The sequence below is a fragment of the Arvicola amphibius genome, chromosome 12 (assembly GCF_903992535.2).
Source record: "Arvicola amphibius chromosome 12, mArvAmp1.2, whole genome shotgun sequence".
In the NCBI taxonomy this organism is placed as follows: Eukaryota; Metazoa; Chordata; class Mammalia; order Rodentia; family Cricetidae; genus Arvicola; species Arvicola amphibius.
The window spans coordinates 9820290-9846908 of NC_052058.2; the positions used below are offsets into that span (position 1 = coordinate 9820290).

Sequence of the window (26619 nt, forward strand, 5' to 3'; positions counted from 1 at the left end):
CAAAAAGAAAAACAAAACCAAGCAAACAACAACAAAAAACAAAAATAAGGACACAATAACAAAAACAAAAAACCAAAACAAACAAAAGCACCAAGACCACTTAAGACACTGAAATTAAAAATTATCCAGATGTCAAAACAATTGGTCTGGTTAGCTAGTTAATAAAACTAAACTCCTTTTGTTTCTTCTTCTCCGTTTTTAGGCAGTGCCTTGCTCTGTAGTGGAGGCTGGTCTTGAGGCCCTGGGCTCAACCACTGGAACAGCAGTAACTACCGCATGTGCCACCACACCTGGCTAATTGTCTTTAGGGAGGAGAAATGAAAAATAAAATGTATTATATGCCTAAGGCATGAGAGTATTAGACTACATAGGTGAAATTCTTGAATCCTGTCTTCTGTCCCTAACTACTGATCACTAAATCACTGGTCACTGATGAATGCAACTGAACTCTGATTGTTCAATCAGTTCTAAGAGGCTGTGAGAACCAAGTCCTCAGGGTGGGTGGGCGCATGAAACAGCCCTTTAGGGAGTGAGCGCATTTTTGACAGACTCTGGCACCCGGCTTGCATAGTACTCGTAATTCCTCAGCGTGGCCAGGACTCCTGCGGAGTTCATGTGTTTCACCTCCTTGTCATACTGGAGGGCGTTCCCGTGGATGTCCGTCAGCTTCCCTGCAGAAGAACGGCACATGGAGTTAATGGGCAGTGCAGTCAGGATGCTCCGGGGCTTCCTCTCTGGAGGAGAGGACTGACCCCAGGGCTCACACATGCTTCACTACTGAACTATGTCCTAACCCACTCTAGTTATTCTTTAATGACTTTGTACAACGCTTGTCCTGGGGATTAAACCTACGGTTTCATGCACACCAGGCAAGCACTCTACCACTGAGCTACATCTCCAGCTGTTTTTGTTTTTATTTTTGAGAAAAAGTCTAAGTTATCAAGGCTTGACTTTTTTTCCCTCTTAATTTATTCTTCTCTCATATACTACATCCCGACCAGTCTCCCCTCCCTTTTTATTATTTTTATGTTTTTTAAAAAGATTTATTTATTTATTTATTATGTATACAGCATTCCTTCCATGTATGCTTGCATGCCAGAAGAGGGCACCAGATCTCACCACAGGTGGCTAAGAGCCACCATGTGGTTGCTGGGAATTGAACTCAGGACCTCTGGAAGAGCAGTCAGTGCTCGTAACTTCTGAGCCATCTCTCCAGCCCCCCCCCCCCCCCCCTTTTTAAAACAAGATCTCGTCATAAAGCCCTGGCTGGCTTGAAACTTATTGGTAGCCTAGGCTAGCCCTGAACTTGTAGTGATCCTGGCTGTTCCACCCCCATACTTTCTTGCCTCCCTCCTGCCTTTGGAACTAGAGACGGAACCAAGCGCCTCCTGTATGCCAAATGTCAACTCCAGCACTGAACTACAGACCTATGCTAGTTCTTTCCTCTTATTTATTTCTTTAAAGTATTTATTTATTAGAGTTAGGGTTAGGAAAAAATACTTATTTTATGTGTATAGTGTTTTGTCTGCATGTGTATTGTGTACCACACGAGTGCCTAGTGTCCTTGAAGGTCAGATGAGGGCACCATATCCCTGGAATTGGAATTTCAGACGGTTGTGAGCCACTATGTAGATGCTGGATCTGAACCTGAGTCCTCTGCAAGAACAGCCATTGGCTTAACCACTGAACCATCTCTTTAGTCATGTAATTGAATTTTTTGGTATTAATTTCTCTTACTGTACAGTGTACTTCCCAAATGTTTTCTGTCTATCTGCCTGTCTGTTTTAGTCAGGGTTACTACTGCTATGATGAAACACCATGACCAAAAGCAACATGGGGAGGGAAGGGTTTATATCTGGCTTATTTTACCTGAATCACAGTTCACTGAGGGAAGCTGAGGTGGGAACTCAAAGCAGGCAAGAATCTCTGGAAGCAGGATTTGATGCAGAGGCCATGGAGGGTGCTGCTTACTGACTTGCTCATCATGGTTTGCTTGGGCTGTTTTCTTACAGCACCCACAACCATAGCCCAGGGATGGCACCACCCACAATGGGCTGGGCTCTCCCCTCCCCACCAATCACCAATTAAGAAAATGCCCTACTGGCTTCTCTATAGCCCTATTTTATGGAGACATTTTCTCAGTTGAGGCTCCCTCCTTCAGATGACTTTAGCTTGTGTCTAGATAACATAAAACTAGGGCCTCATACACGCCAGCCTGGTGCTCTACACAGGCCTCATACATGCCAGCCCGGTGCTCTACACGGAGGGCCTCATACATGCCAGCCCGGTGCTCTACACGGAGGGCCTCATATATATCAGCCTGGTGCTCTACCACACAGTTATAACTCTACCCCCATCATCTATTTTCTAATTTTTAAAGACAGGGTCTTGTCTTAAAAAAAAAATATTCTCTCCCTCTCTCTCTCTCTCTCTCTCTCTCTCTCTCTCTCTCTCTCTCTCTGTGTGTATGTGTGTGTGTGTATGAGTGTGGCGGCAAAAGTCAGAGAGGGCATGTCGAAGCTGGAGTTACAGGTGATTATGAACCACCAGATGCAGGTGCTAGGAACTGAATTCTTGTCCTCTGGCAAAGCAGAGAGTTCTCTGAGTTTCCAAGCCTGGGTCATGCAATGAGTCCAAGGTGTGCCAGGGATGCACTGAGACAAACAGCAACAACAACAAAATAAGAGTCTGATTGACTGTATGAAGATTACATCCCATTCTTACTACAGACTATGAGCTAAGGACAGTCCAGTCTGTTGAAAATAGAAATGCTGACACAAAAGCGATGGGTCTGGACGGGTCACCTCCAGGCTTCCCTCCAGCACCTGCATCCAGACATCTCGGTGAAGAGTGCTAGCCGAGGGCTAGAGAGATGGCTCAGCAGTTAAAAGCATTCATGGCTGCCCTGCCAGGGTATGTGGGTTTGATTCCCAGTAACCACATGGGAGGCTTACAACTGTCTGTAACTCCGGTTCTAGGTGACCCAACACCCTCTTCTAACATCCAAGGGCACCAGGCATGCATGTGATACACAGACATCCATGCAGACAAAACACCCATACACAGAAAAGTACAAAAAAAAAGAGTATTACTGAAATATAATGCCTAGGACAATATAAAAACCCAAATTTGGGGCCGGAGAGATGGCTCAGTGGTTAAGAGCATTGCCTGCTCTTCCAAAGGTCTTGAGTTCAATTCCCAGCAACCACATGGTGGCTCACAACTATCTGTAATGAGGTCTGGTGCCCTCTTCTGGCCTTCAGGCATACATGCAGAAAAAATATTGTATACATAATAAATAAATAAATATTAAAAAAAAACCAAATTCTCCAGGACAACTGGACTCACCTCCCACAGCATGAAGGATAACTTCCGGGGCACAAGTATCCCACTTCTTACAGCCAGGACTTGCAAATACATAAGCAGAGGCTTTGCCTTCGATCAGCTGGATGACCTGTAAAGTGAAAGGGATAATTACCCCACCATGAAAAGACCGAGCTGCCCACGAGAACTGCTGATGCCCAGTAAGGACATTTCATCAGTTCCTGTCACACTTAGATTAAAGCTCTAAGCAGATCAAAAGATAACAGCATCATAAAGAAATAAACCAGGTGAATAATAATAATAATACATGGTAATCAAAAATTGAACCAAATAAGCCACACTCCATAGTCCGAGGTAGATTAAGTTTTCTCATTCACATGGTTTTTCTTTCTTTCTATAAAGGAAATACACAGTCACTACTAGACAAGCACTGTTTTTTAATTTCTAAGAAGCTGGCCATTGCTGAGCAATAGAGAAATGTTCAGGAGCGCCGCAACAGCCTAGTCCAGCAGGTGTGCTGTGATGGCTAACCTAACAATTCTTTCAGAGACTTCAGAATCCTTCCCCCACTCCTTACCCTTGCTCCTCCCACTACTCAACTATGAACCACCATTACTGATTGGTATTATTTGCTTTATTTGAGACAGAGGCTCCTGTAGCCCAGGCTGGCCTCAAACTTGATTTCTAGGCAAGGATAACCCGAACTCCTGATCCTCCTGTCCTCCGTCTCCCCAGTGCTGGAACTCCAAGTATGCAGCACCACACTGGGCTTTGTTTTGTGTTTAGCTGCCTTACTGGTGTCTGTGAAGACCAGACTGAAAAGAGAGACCATTTTGGAGGAGGCGTTTTGCTCAGGGACAGTAACTTCAGAGCCAATGGGACGTGTCCACGGTACCTTGTTCCCTGCTCCCCCCACGCGCAGCACGTTGTCAGGGTTCATGGCCGCAATGCAGTCTGTGACCAGCTTGTTGTTATGGGACCTGGTGGTCGTGATGATATGCTTCCCGGCAGGCACTTCTTTCAGCTGAAACCCAAAAGCACCTAAACCCAGGACTCCCCAGATGGTCCTGCCCAGCACAGCGTCAGGGCCTGCCTGTGTGAATGACAGCAAAGTTCACCGTCACAGCAGAAAGAAACAGTCAACCTCACTTAGCTAAGTTGCCAAGTTTGTTATAATGGATTCATTTTTGAGTTACAAAAGTGAAAACACACAACACTATAAAATATAAGGACAGTAAATAGGCAAAGAATTTATCCTGACAACAATTTGATTATCCTAATTGCTGCTTTGATCAACAGTTTCAAAGAAGGGGGACACTTTTGTCCTGGGGAAAGTGACCTTCCTACTCTTTGGAATCACCCACCAATCTGTTTAACTGAAAATAGCCATTTTCTTCAATGATATTGAAGTTCTAGGAAGTGTAACTGTATACTAACCATTGTTAGAGTGCTAATGTAATGATCAGATATAGTTTTATTATTCAAGGGACAATAGGGACAATAGTGAGGATGCATTTTGCTGCCATCGAGACAGAGCAACCAAACAAGCTGACACTGCAGAAGGCTGTGGACAGTGGAGACTGGGCTGAGATTTAATGATAAATGCCTCAGTAGAACAAGGAACAGCACGATCTCAGGATCTGTATCTTCCTTTGTGGAGTTCAGAGATGTTTCAACCACATTGCTAAATACACAGTTCATGTAGATAAACATAGTTTATAAAAAGAAAATTGATGCTAACACAAGAAGTTCAAACAACAGTTTCCTATCAGCTGGGAAGGTGTACAGTGAGAGGAGGCACGCAATTCATTCAACAAGGGTGTGTCAGACCACACCAAGGTCTGTGCGCATGCATCAGCATGCCCAATACTCAGGGCAATGCCATGTTATTATCTTTAACAATGAGGTTTAGAATCAGTTGATAAGCTGACCGAGGATCCCAGAAGTTCCTCTCAAAAGCCAGCTCACCTGTGTTCAGAGCTCTTCTTGTTTCAGTTCAGTGTTGGAGACATGGTCTCACTATGCAGCCATGGCTGACCTGGAACTGTTTATTGACCAGTTTGGCCTTGAAAAGACATACATACATACATACATACACACACACATACACACATTCATTCATTCATTCATTCATTCGAGACAGGGTTTCTCTGGATAGCCTCAGCTGCCCGGAACTCACTAAGTCAGGCTGTCCTGGAACTCACGCAGATCCACCAGCCTCTGCCTTCTGAGTGCTGGGATTAAAAGTATGTGCCACACCACCTGGTGAAAAGATTTATTTACATTTATGTATGTGTACTATGTGTGGCTCAAACCAGAGTTCCAGATGGCCATGAGTAGCCATGTGGGTGTTGATAACCCAACCTGGGTTCTCTGCAAGAGCAGCAAGTGCTCTAACTGCCAAGCCTGAGAAGCTTGCTCTAATTTTGCTTTGCATTGTTGTCTTTGATATGGGGGTCTCACTGCGTTGCTGTGAATGACCTTGAAATGATCCTGCTGCCTTAGCCTTGAAAGTAGGCGGGACTACAGGTTAGTGCCACTGTGTCCATCAAAGTGGACGCTGGGTAACCTGAGTTGACTTGTCCAATGTTTTTCAAGTCATTGCTTCTTTGTCCTAGAGAAGTGTACTGATGCTTCTAGGGTGAAATCGGCTTATGCTGTAGGCTGTGTAACCTTGGAAGCAGAGTCTGGGGTAGGGGGTGGTCGTCAAGGAGCATGTGCGGGACCAGCACCTGTAGAAGGAAACACTGTGAACAGGGGCAATGGGCTGCAGAAGGGCTAGGTGTCAGCTCTGCCTGCGACTATCGGGGAGCACCGGAGCTCAAGCTGCTCTTCAAGTGGCTCCAAACCTGATGGAAATGCCAGTTCTTTGCACACCTGCTCTTTCCGGTCCTGGGAGACAGACTGCTTCAGGAAGGATTGTGAAGGCTCTTCACAGGGGAGGCATTCCCTGAGAAGGCTGACTGTTGACTGGTTTTGCCTCCTGCCATGGAGCAACAGAGGAACCGAAACCAAGTACCAGCTGCTTGGAATGTCAGAGTACTTCCTCTTCACTCCTGACTACACCACAGAACTCTCGATGGCAGCTCTAGATGCTCAGGAGGCTTTTGCCTGTATTCAACACTTAGAAGGTAGAGGCAGGAGAATTGTTTGTTCAGGACAAACCTGGGTTACATAGTGAGTTTTAGGCCAGTATGGGAAACACAACGAAAGCCTATTTCAAAAAGAAAGAATCAGCCGGGCGGTGTGGTGCACACCTTTAAACCCAGCACTTGAAGCAGCAGATCTATGAATTCGAGAACGACCTGGTGCACAAAGTGAGTTCCAGGACAGCCAGGGGTATGCGGAGAAACCCTGTCTCGATAAGCAAACTAACAAATAAAGAGAGTTCATACTCCTTTGTGAATGACTGTGAAGACAAGAGACAGGCCTGAGCACCTGGTGTTCTGCTCTCCCTGGGCTCCTGATCTCAGGTGTCCTATTCTTTCTTGCAAGGATTCCATAGGAAGGTTAGCACTTATCCTTCCAAATGTGGGGTCACTGTTAATTCTGGTTAAGAAGATAGCTCCAACATAAAGACAGATGGAGTTTCATGGTATTTTCACCAGTCAGTACTTACTAGAATCAAAAATAAACTTTCAGTTGTTCAGCTCTTTACCTTGCTAAGACAGCAATAGAGAATAAAAATAGGGCTTGGAACTCACTTTGAATCCCAGCTCTGCTGTTTACCCAATGGGTGACATTGACACGTTCAGTGCTTCAGTTTTCTCCATGTGTGACACACACACACACACACACACACTCCTAGGGACTGAACCCAGGGCCCTGCCCTTGCCAGGCAGGAACTCTACCACTGACCTACATCCCAGCCCCCTTACTTTTTATTTCACGACAGTCACACTTTGTTGCTGGCTGGTCCTGAGTTCATTCTGTTGCTTAGGCCTCCCTAGAACTTGCAACACTGTTGCTCCAGCTTGAGAATCTGGGATTACAGGTTTACCCCACAGGCTACCTAGTATCCCTTTCCTTAGTATGGACATAGCCATTTCCTTACGGTGTGTGGTGAGTATTACAAGAGATAATGCAGGTGAATCCTGAGCACAGCGGCACAGCGAGAGCCATAACTTCAGCTCTGATGAAGACTACGCATCTTCAGTCTCAAATACCGGCAGCAGCCAGCCTTTCAGCTTCTATTTGTTGCAACACATTTTCAGGCTATCAGGCAAAGAGGGTGAAGAGGATTCAGCACAGGGAGAGGAAAGAAGAGGCGCAGAACAGGAGGAAACAGCCTGTTCACAGGACGGACCAGGTGCCACAGTGCCTGCTCTTTCCTCCCTAGCACTGGAACCAAGACCCTAGCTGATTCTCACCTTCGCTTCATTCCTCTGCTCCCTCAACTTCTCCTTTTCATTGCTCTGTGGAAAACGAATACAAGTTTTCTAGTCTCAGAAATAAGGGATGAAAATCATCAACAATTCCTAAGTACTTACAGGTCTATTTTTGATAAAAGGGGCCATGCATACCCTTTTTCTATGAATTAAATACCCTTCCTTTAAGGAATAGGGTTAAAAGTCACAAACCCGTGCCCAAGTGTACTACAGCCCAGACAGCAAAGCCACACTGTCAAGATTAACACCCAAGCACTTCATTTGGACTCAACCAACAGTGTAGAGCTCTCCTGGAAAACCCAAGAAATAAATCAAATTTCTAATCCCGTAAGCAGCAGGAATAAAGAAACTTACATTACGCCTAAATGAGAAGTCTGTTCTCACGTCAGACATGCAGAAGAGATAGCCACCACTCTGCTTAGTCTGTTTTCCAAAGTTCAAGTCCACTTTAATATTAAACTTTAAATATTATATTTCAATAATTTCTTTGAAATCTAGCAATATATCTTGCCCTGGAATTATACTGGTCCCTTGTTTCTAAAGGAGATAGCGTCTCCGAAGTACAGCAGGAAGTCAAGAGCAGTTTGGAAAAGAGGCGAGTGAGAGGAAGGGGCTACAAGCATCAATGGCTGGCTACCTGAGCCGACAGGGAGTCAGGTGCTGTGCAGCATCACCTGGGAAGCCACATGGCTAGCATCTGTTCTTTGTTGACAAGGTTCATTTCTTCACTGTGCTTCAAGAACCACCTGTAAGCCAGGTGTCTTGATGACCACACTAATCAAGAACCAAACGGGTAATTTCCAAACCATTGCAATTGAATCACAAATATATAATGAGAATAGTGCACTCAGTCTGTTTACCCACATTACATTCCTGGCCCCAGTACCCTCAGAAAGTTCTAGTTCAACAGCTGAACAGCAGCCTGGGAAGCTGTACCTCAAGAAGTCCCGCCCCCAAGTGGCTCCTTGTGCAAATGAGCGAATGTGTGAGATGACAGCTGGATGGTGTCTGGACTCATCTGACACTCTAATCACGTGTCTAATACTTTTGTGTCATTGGTGGCAGTACCTGGTAGTTGTAATATGGCTGGTTGATGATGCCTGCAATAGCCTTTCCTTCATAAGCAATCCCAATAAGAACTGTTACATTGTCAAGAAGACCTGGGAAGGAAAGAATTAAGTACGTCACTCTCTCACATTATGGATTGCCACCAGTACATCAAACAAACAGCTGCTATTCTCATTATTATTATTATTATTATTATTATTTTGCTTTTTTCCAGACAGGGTTTCTCTGGAACTCCTTCTTTAGGCCAGGGTGGTCTTGAACTTCTGCCTCCTGAACGTTAGGATTAGAAGTGTGCACCACCTCACTGCTAGTTACTTTTGCAGTAAAGGTAGGGAATGGGCAACATTCACCCATGGACAATCCTACTTGAGACAAACGCACAAGCTCTACGAGAGCTGGACAGAGACAAAAATGGGGATTATAGTCGCTAAAATGAGTGGACAGTCACGACCACACTCTCCTTAGCAGTCTGCAAACCTGCTAAAGCCATGGTGGCAAAGTCATTGAAAGAGTCCTTGTGCTCCCACCTGTTCCCTAATTCCTCTCCAGATTAACTTTCAAGCTCTGGTAGGCATCAGTCTAGTGGTCACCACATGGCACTGGATCACCTAAGGCACTGAAGTCTAGGATCACCACGTGGCACTGGATCACCTAAGGCATCAAAGTCTAGGGATCACCATGTGGCACTGGATCACCTAAGGCATTGAAGTCTAGGGGTCACCACATGGCACTGGATCACCCAAGGCATCAAAATCTAGGGGTCACCATGTGGCACTGGATCACCTAAGGCATCAGTCTAGGGGTTACCACGTGGCACTAGATTACCTAAGGCACTGAAGTCTAGGGGTTACCACATGGCACTGGACCACCTAGTGGATATAACTGCAGGACTCCCCTTCCCTGAGCCAGTAGTTAATCAAAGCTCTAGGATGAATTTCCTGTTTATTAATGGGCTTCAGAGAAGTTTTCAGCACACATGTGGTACACACGTACAGCACACACACACACACACATGCATCTCTCTCTCCCCCTCACAGTACTTATGCGCCCCCCTCCACACACGTACTCTCCCTAGAGTACAAATGCATGCACCATACTCAGACACACTCACACACAAATACATCTGTGTGCCACATACACACATGCTCTCACGCCCTCACACAGACACAATCACACAGTACATATGCATCACAACACACTCACATGCTGACATATAGTAATACACATACTCAGTCACATACTCACACCAACACACAAACCCTCACACAGTGTTAATGCATGTACCACACACTCACACAGTACATATGCATGCCACACACATCCTCATAGTACACATGCATGTTCCACACATACATACTGAATGCATTCAGTAACTATCATTTGATCTCATCCGAGGGCCATCAACAGTTTCTCCGGCAGTTATAAGAAATCTCCAAGAAGCTGGGGACCAATAGAAGAAAACTTATGGTGGTCTCTCCAGGGCGTTATTGTTGTTTCGACCCCGGGCTGACCCGGCACTCTTTCTGCCTCGGTCTCACATGCTCTCTGTGCAGATCTTCATGTCAGAAGCTCAACTCCAGGCCGTCAAACCCTACATCTGGCTCTGGGGTTCTTCTGACTCTTCTGCTTTGCTCTGTCTAGACAAGGTCTGACTCTGGTCCAGGCTGACACAGGACTCGCTATGTACCTCCCCCAAGCTGGCCTCAGACTCAAAGCAGTCCTCCTGCCTTCGCGCGCTAAGATTATAGGTGTGAGCTATCACACAGCTCCTCCTGCCTTTAATGCCTCTGGTTTTACTTCAATGTTTTCTGGTTTTCTCACTTCTGGTAACCTCAGATGAGGGGAGAGTGGGTGGGGCGGGTTGTTATGGGATTGAGACGAGGGGAGGGCCAGGGGGATGCTGTGGGACCAGGTGTGGCGGAGCCAGGGCAGCACAGCTGGGCTCAGCATTTTTCTAGCCCATGCCTGGGGTAAGAAGATTTACAGTGATGGTGTCTCCCCTGTGGGGACCTCGGAGCTGGAGCTGGTAGAGTGTGGGGGGCAGTATCTGAAGATGAGCTCTTCTAGGAGGCACTCATGCATGACAGCAGGAAGAATACGGCAGCTCTTCATCTGATACGGGAACAGGACACTCATGAGCAGCCTTGCCTCAGCTACACGTGTGGCCGAGAGATACTGACCTTCAGTGTATTCCTTGGTGCCATCTAAGGGATCAACCCAAACCACAAGCTGCAAAGTAAAAACAGGAAAAAACAGAGAGGAAATATCCATACCAAGTATGTAAAATTCAGAGAGAATTAATAGATTAAAAGCACCCCCTTTTAATATGTTTGAACACATGATTATAGGTGGCTTAAATCAATATCATCAGTCTTGTGATCATAAAAAAAAAAATCCAACAGAACAACCCTGAAATTTCCTAATTGTGGAGTACGGCCATTTAGAGCGAGCAGAAGGCTGGCTAAAGAACCCGCCGTGTTATTCAATACAGTCAGCTGATAAATGCTGGCTGTCACTGAACACTAAGCACAATGTCATGAACTCACATAGCTCTAGGTGGTGCTACAGGGGAAAATTTTCACAAGGCACTGAGACTATTTTGAACAGTCTAAGCTGTTACTTATTTTATATTTACATGCGGATTTTTTTTTCTCCAGTGTTTTGAGACAGGGTCTCTTTACATAGCCCTAGCTATCCTGGGACTCAGTACGTGGACCAGGATGACCCTGAACTCACAGATCCACCTCCCTTTGCTTCTCAAAGGCTGGGATTAAAGGCACGTGTCACCATGCCAGGCTTGTACATGCTGATTTAAACATAAATATCCGAGTCTCAAACAAAACAAAACAAAAAATAAGGACACATCACAATAACCCAAGAAAATGGAATGGCTCATAAAATGGGCTCTAGACTAAATGAAAAAAATCCCTCCTGCTTAGGACTTTAACGATTCAGAATATCCTCACATGTGCACGCAGTAAGCTGGGTCTGAATCTCTGAGGCTCCTGATGTCATGTCTCATTATTTTTTTATCCCTCTTCCCATAGAATGGAATTTCTTCCTCACAGTAATTACTACATAAGTACAATGTTAATAATTTAAAACTAGGATCCCCTAGAGCTGGAGTTACAGGCAGCTGTTGGCTGCCCGGTGTGTTTGCTGGGAACTGCACCTGGACCCTCACCAAGAGCTGACATTGCTCTTAACTGCCAACCCATCTCTCCAGGCCAAGTGGGAAGACTTTATGGTTTTCTAGAATGGCTAGACCCCTTGTCACACAATGCTTTGTTATCGAATCTACTGAACGGCAAAGAGGACTTTCTTACTGAAAATGCTTTTCATAGTGGTCTCGGAAGGCAGAGCGGAGGCCGACAGGAGAGGACTGTGAGTGGGTCCACCATGCGTGCGGTCCCACTCCTTCTGCTGGCTCTGACTGCCACTCTTTGTAACCACACACTTCCCCTCTTACAGACAAACTGCAATCCCTTCACAATGGCAAGAGACGCAGACTAGCAGAGCACAAAGCGCAAAGATGGACCTTACGTCTTCCTCTTTGATAGCACTGTACTGCGATGGGCACGGCTGCTTCAGGATTTCCTCCCACTGCCCGTCTTCAATCAGCTCTTGATCCACTTCCCCGGGAGGCAGATCCTGCCCCAGAGACAAGGTGACACTGTTGAAACTTTTTCTTCCCACAACGCATTGTGTCCCCAACACAAAAGCAGCAACTGGGGTCCTAGCTATGCCAGAGCTTTTATGCAAACCTAGTGTAACACTAGCAGGAGCTGGAGGAGATGAAGTGAGGAACTAGGATTTCCCCAGGACCTTCCACTCTGAGCTTAAAATGTGGGCACCAGAAAGGAGTCTCCCCCAAAGAAAATTTCACAGTTCTGATGACTTAACCTCACAGCTGAATCCTAGCTTCATTTAAACCATGATTCAGTGGTATAGGACAATTCTGTATTCTGTCAATTATATTTTAAATAAATGCTCATTGGCCAGTAGCTAGGCAGGAAGTATAGGCGGGACAATCAGACAGGAAGTAGAGGCAGGGCAATGGGAACAGGAGAATTCTGGGAAGAAGGAAGCTGTCTCTGCAGTCCTGCCCAGACACCAAAGAAGCAAGATGTGACCTGCCCTGCCGAAAAAGGTACCGAGCCAAGTGGCTAACATAGATAAAAATAATGGGTTAATATAAGTTATAAGAGCTAATATGAAGCCTGAGCTAATGGGCCAATCAGTTTATAACTTATGGAGACCTCTGTGTAATTTCTTTGGGGCTTACCGGCTGTGGGAACTGGGCAGGACAGAAACCCCAACAAGCAGGCACTACAGATGTGTAGAGCAGTGGAATGGAACAGAAACCCCAGAATAAGCCCGCACAATTATAACCACCTAATTTTTGACAAAGATACTAAAAATATACCCTGGAAGAAAGAACATCTTCAAAAAACAGAGCTGAGAAAACTGGATATCTACATGTAGAAGAATGAAACTTGATCCTTCCCTCTATCCTTGAATAAAAATCAACTCCAGGGGCTGGAATGCTGGCTAAGCAGGTGAGAACAATGGTTGCTTTGCAGAGGATCCAGGCTTGATCTCCAGCACCCACATGGCAGCTCACAACCATCTACAATTCCAGTTCCAAGGGATCTGATGCTCTCTTCTGGCCTCCACAGGTAAAAGGCACACATGTGGAGCAACAACACCCAGGCAAGCAAAACACACAAACAACAAAAACACTTTTAAAAATTCTGCATGCCAGTCGGAGAGTGGTGGTGCACACCTTTAATTCCATAACTCAGAGGCAGAGATAGGCAGATCTCCGAATTCAAGGTCAGCCTTGATTACAGAATGAGTGTTAGGACAGTCAGGGCTACACAGAAAAACCCCCGTGTCAACAAACAAATAAACAAACAACAACAAAAATTGGCTATAGAACTGAACAGAGAATTCTCAAAAGTATTACAAACTAATAATAAACATTTTTAAAAGTGTTCAACACCAATAGCATAAAGGGAAATATGAATTAAAGCTTAGAGATTCCATCTTGTCTCAGTCAGAATGGCTATTATAAAGAAGTTTAAAGACAATAAATGCTGGTGAGATGTATAAAAAGAAGTACTTATTCACTGTTTGTGGGAGTGCAAACTAGCGCAGCCAGTATGGAAACTGCTGTGGAAACTCCTCAAAAAACTAGGAACAGAACGACCGTAAGACCCAGCTATCCCACACTAGGACACGGCCAAAGGCTTGACATCTCCCTGCTGAGAGCCAACTCATCCGTTTACTGCCACTCTGTTCCATAGCTAGGGAGCTAGGGTGCGTTTTTTTTGTTTTGTTTTGTTTTTTATTTTTTTTTTTTTTTTTTTTTTTTTTTTTTTTTTTTTTTTTTTTTGGTTTTTTGAGACAGGGTTTCTCTGCAGCTTTTTTAGAGCCTGTCCTGGAACTAGCTCTTGTAGACCAGGCTGGCCTCGAACTCACAGAGATCCACCTGCCTCTGCCTCCCGAGTGCTGGGATTAAAGGCGTGCGCCACCACCGCCCGGCTATTTTTTGGTTTTTTGAGACAGGGTTTCTCTGTGGCTTTGGAGCCTGTCCTGGAACTAGCTCTTGTAGACCAGCCTGGTCTCGAACTCACAGAGATCCGCCTGCCTCTGCCTCCCGAGTGCTGGGATTAAAGGCGTGCACCACCATCGCCCGGCTAGGGTGCATTTTTTTAAGATGTAAGGGAGATAACCTACATGGCTAGAATCTGCTTCCCCTTGAAACTATAGCTTATTAAAAACCCCAATGCTATGTGTGGGGCCACTCCTTATAAGTTGGTCACAGAGGTCCTAGTGGTCCCTTAAACAATACAGGTGCCCGTCTTTTGTCTTGGTTGTCCACTAGAATTACGATGATGAGACCTTACTGCTGAGGTCACCACACACTTTGGTTGCATGATATAGAGAAGTCAGACTAGGAATGATTTGGAGACATTTTCCCTGCTGACCAGGTTTCATAATGCTAGAGGGTGCTATGCAGGCTGCTGTGAACCCCACAAACGACAGTACCAATCTGTCGTGCAGCAGTGGCATGACTGCTAGAAGAGACAACTACTGCTCTGGATAGAATCTGAGGTCTGCTCCACTGGCGGGGGGGAATCCATGCTTAGAACTGTAAACCTACTCAGTGTCCGGAAATGCACTCAATGAATAAGAGGGGAGGTCATAAGCCCTATTGGAGAATTAAACTCTACAGCTTTACTAAATTCACATAGTGTCAAACCATCTTATAAATTTTATGTTTATTCCCATGGCCAATTCTCTTTCTAGTGATCTCTGATGAGGGGACAGCTACAATAAGACTGGCTGAACAATAAGACTAAGTGACTGCTGACTGCTCAGCTCTAAATAAGACATTTATACCATCCCCTCTAAGGTTCACGAAGCTCTGCAGGAGATGGGGCAGAAAGATTGCAAGAGCTGGAAAATATGGGAAAGTGCTGCAAATACACAGTCAGTGTAATCGTGAACTCTCAAGTACAGAAGACTGCACTGGGTCTGAAGAATGGGCCCATCAACGGTCAAGCAGAGATGGAAGAGACACGCAGGGGGCCCTCTCCTTCACAGCTGAACTATTTCCAGCAGACAGACTCTGGGGCCGGGGAAGCCATTGCCTTCAGTTATAGACCAATGATGACTAGGCTCATGGATGGTACAATTAAACAGTCACACAGAGAGCACTGGTCAAACTAAATGGGACACAAAACCAAACCACATCATGTATCTGGGAAGGGGAAAGGTGAGGAGGTTGGCAGGGGTGAGAGGGAAATTCAAGAGTGTGAGGAGTAACCAGGATGCAGCATACACATGAACTGAATTGTCAAAGAACTTAATAAAAAACAAAACCAAAACATATTCTGTTCTTTCAGTTGTAAGTATGCAAGTCCAACTTCTGAAGTGAAAGACCAGCAAACAACAAAACGTAAACCCGTTCTATCTCAAAGTTCCAGAACTTTGCCGACTCCTAAAATTTGACTTTTGATGCTGGGGCTCACACCCAGGGCCTCACACATGGGAGCTACATGGTCTTCTTACTGAGACGTCCTCCCACCTTAGTCTCACCTACAGTAGGCAGTGCTCTACTGCTGAGCCTAACTTATGGTTCCAAAGCTGCATAGTCATCACAATGGTGACCACATCTCCCATCACTAAAAATGGAAACAGCCTAGAAGTGGACCAAAATCATGTAAAATCAGATTATCTCCTCTGAGGAATATGATCTCTTTTGTGTTCAAACACCAGTTCCAATGTGATCACTGTGACCAAGATGTGATTCAATGGTATGACAGTTATGAATCTGTGTGGTATAGTAACTCTTACCTCCTCCCCTATAATTGTCAGCTTAGGGAACTTCCGTGCCAGGGAAGAGCATATGCTCATCTGGACCAAGCGGTCTGCTTTGGTCTGCAGGTCTGTGGCTGAGGTCTGTAATAGAGAATGAACATCTCAAGAGAAATACAGTTAGGGATAAATGGTCTTCTAAAGCCCAAGCCAAGTCCACAGTGGCCATATAATTTATACTATATGTTCAGATTTTAGATTCACGGAGCTTAGCCACAAATGAATCAACTAGTTGTATGCTCCACTGCTTCTCAGAGAATTAACAGCAATTAAGACTGGGAAGTGAAGCTAGGTGGTATTGCACGACTGTAATCTCAGCATTTGGGAGGCAGAGGCAGAACTGACATAAATTTGAGATCAGCTTGCACTACAGCATACAATGAACACTAGATAAACAAAAGTAGTTTAGAAACACAGAGTGTATAAATAAGTATTGATGGAGACAAAGCCCAGACCTTGCACGTGCTGGGCAAACACTCTACTACTGAGCTACATTCTCAGCTCCATAATGGTTCAGGTTTGTAAAGGTGCTTCTAAATTATTTGGAATATTTTCTCCTCTAGTTGAGAAATTCTTTTCTAAGATTGTAGTTACCAATCTTAAACCTTCTTTATAGGCTAAGAAAGACAAGAAACTACTAGTGTGCTGCTACATATTTTTTATAATCTCATACTTGAAAAGCAGAAGCAGGAGGTTTGCTGGAAGTCCGAGCCAGCCTGGTCTATATAGTGAGTTCCAGGCCAGCCCCTATAAGTCCTGTGCCAGCCTGGTCTACATAGTGAGTTAGAGCCAGCCATGACAGCACAACAAAACCCTGTCTCAAAAATCAAAACAAACAAAAAATAAATTTACATTGTTTCAAAGTAAAGCTAAATACTGTATCATCAGTGTATGAAGAGGGTTCTCTATAACTTCCCCCCACTCATGCTTGTAATCAAGAGGCCCTGAAGATGATTCATTAATGCATTAGAAAGAATTTCTGGGTTTTTATTGGAGGGAGGGTGGTAAGGATGGAGATGGAGCTGAGGCGAAGTCTCACATAGCTCAGGTTGGCCTTGAACTTACTATACAGCTGAGGCTAGCCTTGAACTTCTGAACCTCTTGCCTTCATCTCCCAAGTGCTGGGATAATGCCTACTGTACCACATGTGGCTTTTATAGTTTTGAATAAGAAAAACTTATTTAAACATCAGATTTTATCAAACCATTTGTATGGAATAGCTCAGGACCTGTTCTGGAGATGGACTTCAGGCAGAAGACCCAGTCATATATACAAAGATCTTGAATGTGGGAGTCATTTCAAAGCAGATACTGAATCTGAGATCTTGAGAGCTCCACCATTTTAATTGTTAGTTGGTCTAGATTATGACATTCTTTACCTACTATGAAGAACAAAAACCCATGACCGCAGGAACAGACAAGGTCTGCAGTACCTTCTGCACAATGCCCAGGTCTCCTTCAGCAATGACACATCTGACTATGCTTCCTGCCTTCTGAGCGATGGAATACGCTGAGGCTACCAGGCGCATCAACACGGTGTGGCTGGAAGCCATGATGAGCCTGGAAGGAAAGGATAAAAAGGTTCTGTTACTTTAGCCACTAACTACTAGTTCCAATTAATTGAATTCAAGACAACGCATATTTACTGAATGTCTTGGGTCACATCAATTAACTGCACACGGTCTTATTTTACTTGAGACAGTTTCTCTGTGTAGCCCTGGCTGCCCTGGAACTCACTCCATAAACCAGGCTGGCCTTGAACTCACAGAGATCCACAAAGGTGTGTGCCACCACACCAGGTCACTGCATAGGATCGTTAATAAATACACACTAATTTCAGTATTAACTCTCTCAATATACCCTGTAACAAAGTCTGGAAAAATGAAATTAGCAGGAGAAAACATTTTGAGTGTGAGGTGTGTAAAATGCAAAGCGGAAGGCTTAGGAGCTAAAACGGTAACATGTAACATCCACCCTTGATCAGCGGTAACATGTAACATCCACCCTTGATCAGCGGTAACATGTAACATCCACCCTTGATCAGGGGCTGGAGAGATGGCTCAGTGGTTAAGAGCACTGCCTGCGCTTCCAAAGGTCCTGAGTTCAATTCCCAGCAACCACATGGTGGCTCCCAACTCATCTGTAATGAGCTCTGGTGCCCTCTTCTGGCCTGCAGACATACAGACATAATATTGTATACATAATAAATAAATAAATATTAAAAAAAAAAGGGGGGGCTGGAGAGATGGCTCAGAGGTTAAGGACGCTGACTGTTCTTCCAGAGGTCCTGAGTTCAATTCCCAGCAACCACATGGTGGCTCACCCTTGATCAGCAGTAACATGTAACATCCACCCTTGATCAGCGGTAACATGTAACATCCACCCTTGATCAGCGGTAACATGTAACATCCACCCTTGATCAGCGGTAACATGTAACATCCACCCTTGATCAGCGGTAACATGTAACATCCACCCTTGATCAGCTGCCATTTTGAGCACTAGAGTTGATAAGTGCAAGAGAGTCAGGGCGAGCAGCATAAGGGACTTGGATGATCACACAGCGTCAACTGCAAAAGGAGGAGATGAGCTGTAGCTCAGTATCAGAGCAATTGCTTTGCAATTCGGCATATTTAAGGCCCTGTGTGCAAATTCCAGCACTGTTTAAAAAACAAACAAAAACCGCTGTAATCACAACTATGTAGCCCTGACAGGCCTAGCCTAGAACTCCTGTGCAGATCAGGTGGCTTTAAACTCAGAGATTCACCTGCTTCTGTCTCCTGAGTGCTGGGCCTCCCTACTCATTCTGTTTATGTGACAGAGTCTCACAGTGTAGCCCAGGCTTGCCTCAAAGTACTATTCCTCCTGCTTCTGCACTGGTATGACAATGTATATGCCACCATGCCTGCCTTCGATAGCAAGATGTAAAAAGGTCACTCTGAAGGGCCATGCCACTGGGGCCAACTGAGGCGTTAGCTCTATCCCAGCCCGGTTATCTTCCCTCCCATTTTCTTCCCTTTGCTTCTACAAGTAATTTCAACAACATTCCCTAGAAAGCCCATTATACTGTATTTCTGTCTCTAAGTGCTTATGGCAAAGACTCTCCGGTTACAGACGCAGCCAGCAATAGAATACCTGCAAAGCCTTGGGTTCAATCCCCACTACACAAAACACACACACACACAAACAAAGCACACTTGGTGGCGTAGACCTGCATGAAATCCAAGCACTCAGAAAGCTGAGCCAGGAAAATCCTAAAATGGAGCTCAGCCTAGGCTATACAGCAAGTTCTAGGCTAACCTGTCTAAATAAAGATAAATTGCTTCAACAACAAAAACCTTTAAAACTTAAACAAAAAGCTTTCCCAACTCAAAATCCAATCAGGCTGACATTGCTTTACTTAGGTCAAGTAGTCTTTATCCACAGGGACCATAAACAAAGGACAAATAAACCTGTTTGCTCCATTGCCAGTTTCTGAATGAAGAGCTTACTCAACATTCCTTTAAATTCACTTGCATCCTTTTCTGTTGCCTCGGATCTAATCACAAGTCTAAAGAACAGAAAGGGGCAAGCCAGGCAGTGGTGGTGCATGCCTTTAATCCCAGTGCTCGGGAGGCAAAGGCAAGTGGACCTCTGTGAGTTTGAGGCCAGCCTGGTTTACAAGAGCTAGTTCCAGGATGGGCTTCAAAGCTACAGAGAAACCCTGTCTCAAAAAACCAAAAAAAAAAAAAAAAAACAAACAAACAAACAAAAAAAAAAAACCCAAACAGAAATGGGCAATAAACTAAACAAACACATGAGGGCTGGAGAGATGGTTCAGTGTTTAAGAGCACTGGCTGTTCTTCCAGGGGTCCTAAGTTTAATTCCCAGCAACCACATGGTTGCAATGAGATCTGGCACCCTCTTCTGGCCTGCAGGCATACATGCAGAATGAAGACAAAACACTGTATACATAATGAATAAATCAATCTTTTCTTTCTTTCTTTTTTTTTTTTTTTTTTTTTTTTGGTTTTTCAAGACAGGGTTTCTCTGTAGGTTTGAGGACTGCCCTGGAACTAGCTCTCATAGACTAGACTGGCCTTGAAAAATAAATAAATCTTTAAAAAAATGTAAAAGTTCTTAAAAGATGCAACTGAAGAGCTGGAGAGATGGCTAAGCGAATAAGAGCACTGGCTGCTCTGGCAGGACCTGGGTTCAGCTCCTGGCGCCCACAAGGCAGCTCACAACTGTAACTCCAGTTCCAGGCCAGTTCTTCTTTTGACACCGGAAGGTACAAGGCATGCATGCGATTCACAGGCTTACATCAGGCAAAACACTCATACAAGTAATCCCAGCACTCAGGGGCAGAGGCAGCTGATCTCTGAGAGTTCGAGGCCAGCCTGGTCTACAGAGTGAGCTCCAGGACAGCCAGGGCTGCACAGAGGAGAGAGAGAAATGGTGTAATTGAAACTGATGTGCAGCACTGAAAACCATCTGTGGCCACTATCTGTCAGGTGTCAAGATGAAAATAAAACGGGTATCTATGTGGTATTTTCTTAAGTTGTAATCAAGCTATGTTGATTTCTTGACTTGCTAGGTTTTGTGGGGGGAATAAAGTAAAATGTGAGCATTACCAACTCAGGAACACACAAATGTAATAATTTAGGAAAACATTTCCTTGAACGGCCATGGAGCTAATGTACTTTCAACTGGAAAGGTAGATCCAGGCTGCTAACCTTACCCAGCACCTCTTCTGGGTAAGGGTAAGGGGATGCTGGGAAACCACACGTGAGGCCTCACCAGGCGAGGTCTTTCTCTCTGAGCTAGACTCCACTCCCCACACGCCCAAATGCTGACCAGAGTTTACCTTGTGGGAGTGGTGACAGAGGTAAGTTTCCCTCACCGGAACTTTTCATAGAGATCATTTACCCTTAATCCAATTCAGTAATCATTTGAGCCTCGTTAGACTTCGGGCATGATTAATTCACTTCCTCTTAAGCTTGCCAAATATATGCAGGTTTTTCTTCTCTCACCAGAAAATTTCCAGGCTGTCTGCTCACTACCTTACTTTATAATGCACCCTATGTGTACGAACCACAATTGAGAGAGAACATTAGCTTGTAAGACATAAGAATAGAAAGATTACTACCCCTGAGGGCCCTGACAGTTTTCTTACCATAGTTTTAAAAGAAATATATACAATTTTGATTCAAAAAAAAAAAACTATCAAAACACAAAATGTGTGAAAGAGAGTCCTACTAGCCTTTCCACTCTTCCCTAGGTGGGAGTTACCTATTGAAGTGACAGGTGACTTAAGAACAAGGCTAACACCAGCCACTAAGTTTCCTTCCTTACAGCAGCTCAAACACCACTCATTCACCTTTCTCTGAGTCTTACCTGAGTGCTTCTTCTGGAAACATGACCTTTCAAAAGCTTAACAAAAAACAAAACAAAAACCACAACAAAAAAACAGCGTAGTGACTACAAGCACAGACTCGGGGGTCAGCTGCCTAGGTCCCCATCCTGGCATCCATTAGCTTTGGGAAAGTCACCCAGACTCTCCATCCTTGAACTTATAAATGGGAAAAACTGCACCTATTCGTATAAGGTTGCTGCAATTATGAAATAAATACTACATGGAAGGCACTGACCCTACAGATAAGCGTCAAACAACGCCGGCTAAACATATTTAAGTGGTTTCCTTTGTTCTGGCTACAACAGAGGTTCACGGGAGTGTTAAAATCAAAAGGTGAGGGGCTGGAGAGATGGCTCAATGGGTAACCGCACACACTGTTCCTGTGGAGGGCCAGAGGGCAGATCCCAGAACCCACATTGACAGCTGACAAACACTTGTAACTCCAGCGCCAGCGTCCTCTTCCGGCCTCCATGGGCACCTGCACTCATGTGTACATACTCACATACAGACACATGTATATAATCTAAAATAAAATTTAAGCATCTCCCATGGGCTCATGTGTCTGAATGAATACGGGTGTTGCTTTAGGACACCGTGGGCAGAGCCTTCAGGAGGCTGGCCCTGGCTAGAGGAAGTGGCGGGCAGGTGGGCGGGCCTTCAGGAAGTGGCTGGCTGGCAGACGGGTGGGCGGGCCTTCAGATTTCCTCAGGGCCGCTCATCACTTCTCTGCTTTCTGTCCAGGTGCTTTGCTTCCAGATCCACCAACAAGTCCGAAGCCACACGCAAACCTCCACTGCCAAGAATGGTGTCCATCCACATGTCTTTCCCACCATGATGGACTGTGTGCCCCTGAAACCATCAGCCAAAATAAACGTCTTCTTCCTGAGTTGCTTCTCACTCACTGGTGAGGGAAGCAAACAGGACAAGAGATATTCTGACCTAGGGAGGCAGGGTAGTGCCTGACGGGACAAGAAGCTCTCCTGCACTACATCTGCGGCTTGAGCCTTGAGTAAAAATGACAAACACTGAATAAAAAGGCAACCAACCTAACACCCATGCACATAAGAAATCTTTACAATGCCTGCCAGCTATTTCTAAGGATGGAAAACACAAGCCAGGCATGGAGCTGTAATCTCACCACGCACACTCAGAGGGCTGCTGTTCCTGTTACTAAGAGAACTGCTAAAAGTTGAGACTAGCCTGGACTAGAGACCAAGTGCCATTTCGGCCAGGTCTACACAGAAAGACCGTCTCAAAACAAACAAAAAACAGCAACAAAAAGAAAAATAGCAAGGTTCAAGTGACCAGTTTGTTCTCATAGGCTTCAGGTTTAAGGGCTAAAAACAAAACAAAACAAAAAACAACAAGAAAAAATTAAAAACAAACGAAAAGCCCACCTGTATCTTTTTTGTCCTTTCTCTTTAAATTCTCACACAAGGATGGTGAACATGCAGATTAGGATTTTAAAATGTCTGGTAGAGTCCCAGTAAAAGCATTAAAATCATTTATCTTTGGAACCTGTTTAAAGAGTGCTTAAGTTCAAGGTTTCAGGAAAGATAAAACTGAGTATGAAGGAGCAGATTCTGAACAATTAATAGAGATCCCCTTGTTACCAGTTATCAGAATATAATAATCAGCTGGGTGTGGTGACCCTGCTTCTAGTCTTTGCACTTAGGAAGCTGAGTCAGGAGAGCTTGTAGTAACACACCAGCATTAGTTACACAATAGGTTCCAGGCCAGCTTTGGCTACTTTGTGGGGTACTTTGTCCCAACACCCATACATGCACACACATCCTCTAAACAAAATGAATGTTTGGATAAAGTGTGTGTGTGAGTGAATGTGTGTGTGTGTATGCGTATGTGTGTAAACATAGAAATGCATGTATTACACACACATACCACAGCTGGCGTTAGAACACTGGCCTCGTGCCTGGTAGGCAAGCACTCTACCAACTGAACAATATCTCTCAGTAAAATTTCAGAAACGAATCCAAACATACTGCTAAGAGTGGTATTTTAAACCCAAGAAAGAAGCCGACAAATACAGCAACACAAGCCTAGCACTTAGGAAGGGGAGGCAGGAAGATTGTGGATTTGAGGAGAGCCTGGGCTACACAAGATCCTGTCTCAAAAGAAGAAAAAAGAGGAAAGAAGAAAGGAAGAAGGAGGAAAGCCACTTGTACACAAATGGCAGGACAACAGCTAGAGCTTCAAATACAGTCGGATCTTTCTTGCATTCTTATCAAATATGTTCCAGGGAAACCGGTAAAAATGGCTCAGGAGGTTAGAGTCTGCCACTAAACCTGCGAACCTGATTTCAAATCCACACAGTAGGGAGAGAGACTCCAGCAAGTAACCCTCCATCTTCCACCCAAATACCTGTGGCACACATCACACACAAGCACACAGGCTCACCACACCCGCTCGCTCTCCTCTCTCTCTCTCTCTCTCTCTCTCTCTCTCTCTCTCTCTCTCTCTCTCTCTCTCTCTCTCTCTCACACACACACACACACACACACACACACACAAAATGCATTTTTCTAAAGTTCTAAGTAGTCCTGAGTGAAAACATACTCCTATAATCCCAAACCTCAGGACGCTGAGTACTCTGAGTTTGAAGCCAGCCTAAGTTTGGTCTTTCTCAATCTGTTTCTCTAATAAGTTTCAATTAAAAGTGTGAAACGAAGCCGGGTGGCAGTGGCGCACGCCTTTAATCCCAGCACTCGGGAGGCAGAGGCAGGCGGATCTCTGTGAGTTCGAGACCAGCCTGGTCTACAAGAGCTAGTTCCAGGACACGCTCCAAAGCTGCAGAGAAACCCTGTCTCGAAAAACCAAAAAAAAAAAAAAAAGTGTGAAACCATTAAAAGTCTAGGAATGGTTTTATAAACTTGTAAAGACTTTTAAAACATAAAACTAAAAAAAAATTAAAACATAAAACTAAGAGTTCCAAAGCCATAACTGGTAAGAGGGGAGATTAAGTCCAGTACCATATTCTAATAACTGAAGTTGTATTTGGGGCTCTTATGCCTCAGTATATAAAAGGCAATACTCCAATGAAAAATGAGGCAAATACAGTTAACAAGCAGTTCCCAGAAAAGGAAAAGCGCTGGTCACCAAATACATAAATGTAATACTATTGAACACACAAACGAAATGCAAACTTAGAGAAGATTGACACATGCAAGCGTTTGCCCGGTCTCCAAGGATTGAGAGAACATGTTCCTACAGGAACCCTTTAGCAAACATCTTTCGAAGTAGCTATTATATTCCCAGGGAAACAAATCACAACGGCCTACAAGCGTGTAGACATGACAACCAAAAGAATATCGGCTCTTGTGAAGCTTCCAGATTAGGATGCAGTAAGAAGCGACAGTCAAGTTTAACCTTGCGGTTTACTCAGTGTTAAGCAGCGTCCTTCCAGAAGGCCAGGCCCAGGTAAACAACCACATGTGGCCACTCAAGCTCCTAGAAGCGGATGGACTGCAGGCAGTTCCCACGGGGCGCTTTGCATCACAACCCCTGGCTCTCCTCTCCTCGGTGCCAGGGGCCGACCAAGCAACTACGGCCTCGGAGGCCCTGCCCTGCCGCGGGGGAAACTTACACTCAGCCGCCCCCGCGTCCCAAAACTGCTGTCCCGCGGGATCGCTCCCTGCCCAGTCCCGCTTCCTCCAAGTCCACCGGTCCAATGTGCATAAGGAGACACGGCTTCCGCGGCTGCGCTTGCGAGAACTCGGCGCAGGCGCACAGCAGTCTCCCCGTGGGCTCCGGGCCGTCGGGGAAGAACCTGCTTTGCACAGGTTTACGCCACCTGTCGTCAAAGCCCGAGTCCCCGGGACGTTCCCGGGTACTGGTTCCTGGCGTCATAGCTTCACCTTGTTTGTTTCTTTTTGTTGTTGTTTCTTCTCCGAAGTTTGGAACCTTGGTCACTTGAGGGGAATCTCATCCAAGGGCAATTAGCTATGCCCTGCTCTGCCCAGACGGCATAGCCAGAGTTTCCCTAGGGGCTGGCTGCCTCCCTAGCTCCTGGTTCAGAATGAACCCGGGCTCAGGAATGCAAACCTGGGATCCCTGTGGCACCTAGGCCAGGGTGAGGTGTAGCTGTAGCCCCCTAGGGGCTTGTTTTGTTTTGTTTCTTGACTTGGCGTTTAGGTAGCCCAGACTAGCCTTGAGCCACACTTCTTCCTCACTTAGCTTCAATTGGCTTGTCGGGTTTTTTTGTTTTTTTAACAAGTTGCCTTTACGGGATTGTTTTCATAAAAACAACACTTTTTTTCCCCTTCTTAAAATCTCAGGTAGCTATTTTGTGAGGAGGTAATGAACACATTCTTTCTGTGGGTTCTCTGCAACTCCCGAACTCAAACTTTGTTTATAAGAAGCAAACCATAACACACACACACACACACACACGTGTGTGTGTGAGTGTCAGGGTCTCACTTAGGCTGGCCTCAAACTCATGGCAATCCTACCTCAGCTTTTCACATACAGGGATAACAAGCATAAACAAACCATAACACACCCCCTATTTTCTCCAGCGAGAAATGTCAACATATACCATTTCCATATAGCTGTGGTTGGAAAAGACTTGAACTTTATTTCATTTACTCTGTGAATTTAGACATGCCCTTTTTGTGTTTGGTTTATGAACAACAGTAATTTATTTCAAGGCATTCTGGAGGTTGGGAGGTCCAAGGTCATGCAAGGCATTGGCAGAGTCACTATCTGATAAGGGTCTATCTTCTGGTCGTAGATGGTACATTCTCCTTGTCATAGGACGAAGGGGAGAGGCAGCTCTCTGGGACCTTCTCCACTCCTGAGGACTGCCCCCATATCTAACCACTAGAGAGACCCCCCCACCTCTAAATACCATCATTGTGGGTTAGAATCTTAACATAGACCTTGGGGAAACACAAATATGTGAATTTTGGTAGGGCCCATCCATAGTTATTTTCATTTTAGTCATTCATAAGTGCTATCGGTCTCACAGTTAAAATAAGGACATGAAAAATAATAAAACAAAACAAAAAGCCCTCAGGTGCCAGAGTACAACGGGATATTAGTTACT

At 45.0% G+C, this 26619-nt stretch overlaps 1 protein-coding gene across 1 annotated transcript; it reads right to left on the reverse strand.

Moving 5' to 3' along the window:
* Positions 1-25315, reverse strand: Bpnt1 (3'(2'), 5'-bisphosphate nucleotidase 1). Its single transcript, XM_038349422.1, has 9 exons — positions 25159-25315; positions 17599-17725; positions 16146-16250; positions 12324-12431; positions 10961-11009; positions 8781-8872; positions 4220-4417; positions 3349-3454; positions 1-671 (listed from the first exon to the last, which is right to left on the reverse strand). Exons 2-9 carry the CDS (start codon positions 17716-17718, stop codon positions 523-525), a joined length of 927 nt encoding a protein of 308 aa, XP_038205350.1. The 5' UTR covers positions 17719-17725; positions 25159-25315; the 3' UTR covers positions 1-522.
* Between the last annotated feature and the right edge of the window lie 1304 nt (positions 25316-26619).

What these genes read in the sequence shown, in the direction of transcription:
- Bpnt1 (XM_038349422.1), bottom strand. Translation starts at nt 17,718, where the DNA reads ATGGCTTCCAGCCACACCGTGTTGATGCGCCTGGTAGCCTCAGCGTAT. An exon ending in TGGGGGGAGCAGGGAACAAG is followed by an intron (nt 3,455 to 4,219) that starts GTACCGTGGACA and finishes TTCACTTTACAG; the next exon opens with GTCATCCAGCTGATCGAAGG. An exon ending in TATCCTTCATGCTGTGGGAG is followed by an intron (nt 672 to 3,348) that starts GTGAGTCCAGTT and finishes GTTCTTCTGCAG; the next exon opens with GGAAGCTGACGGACATCCAC.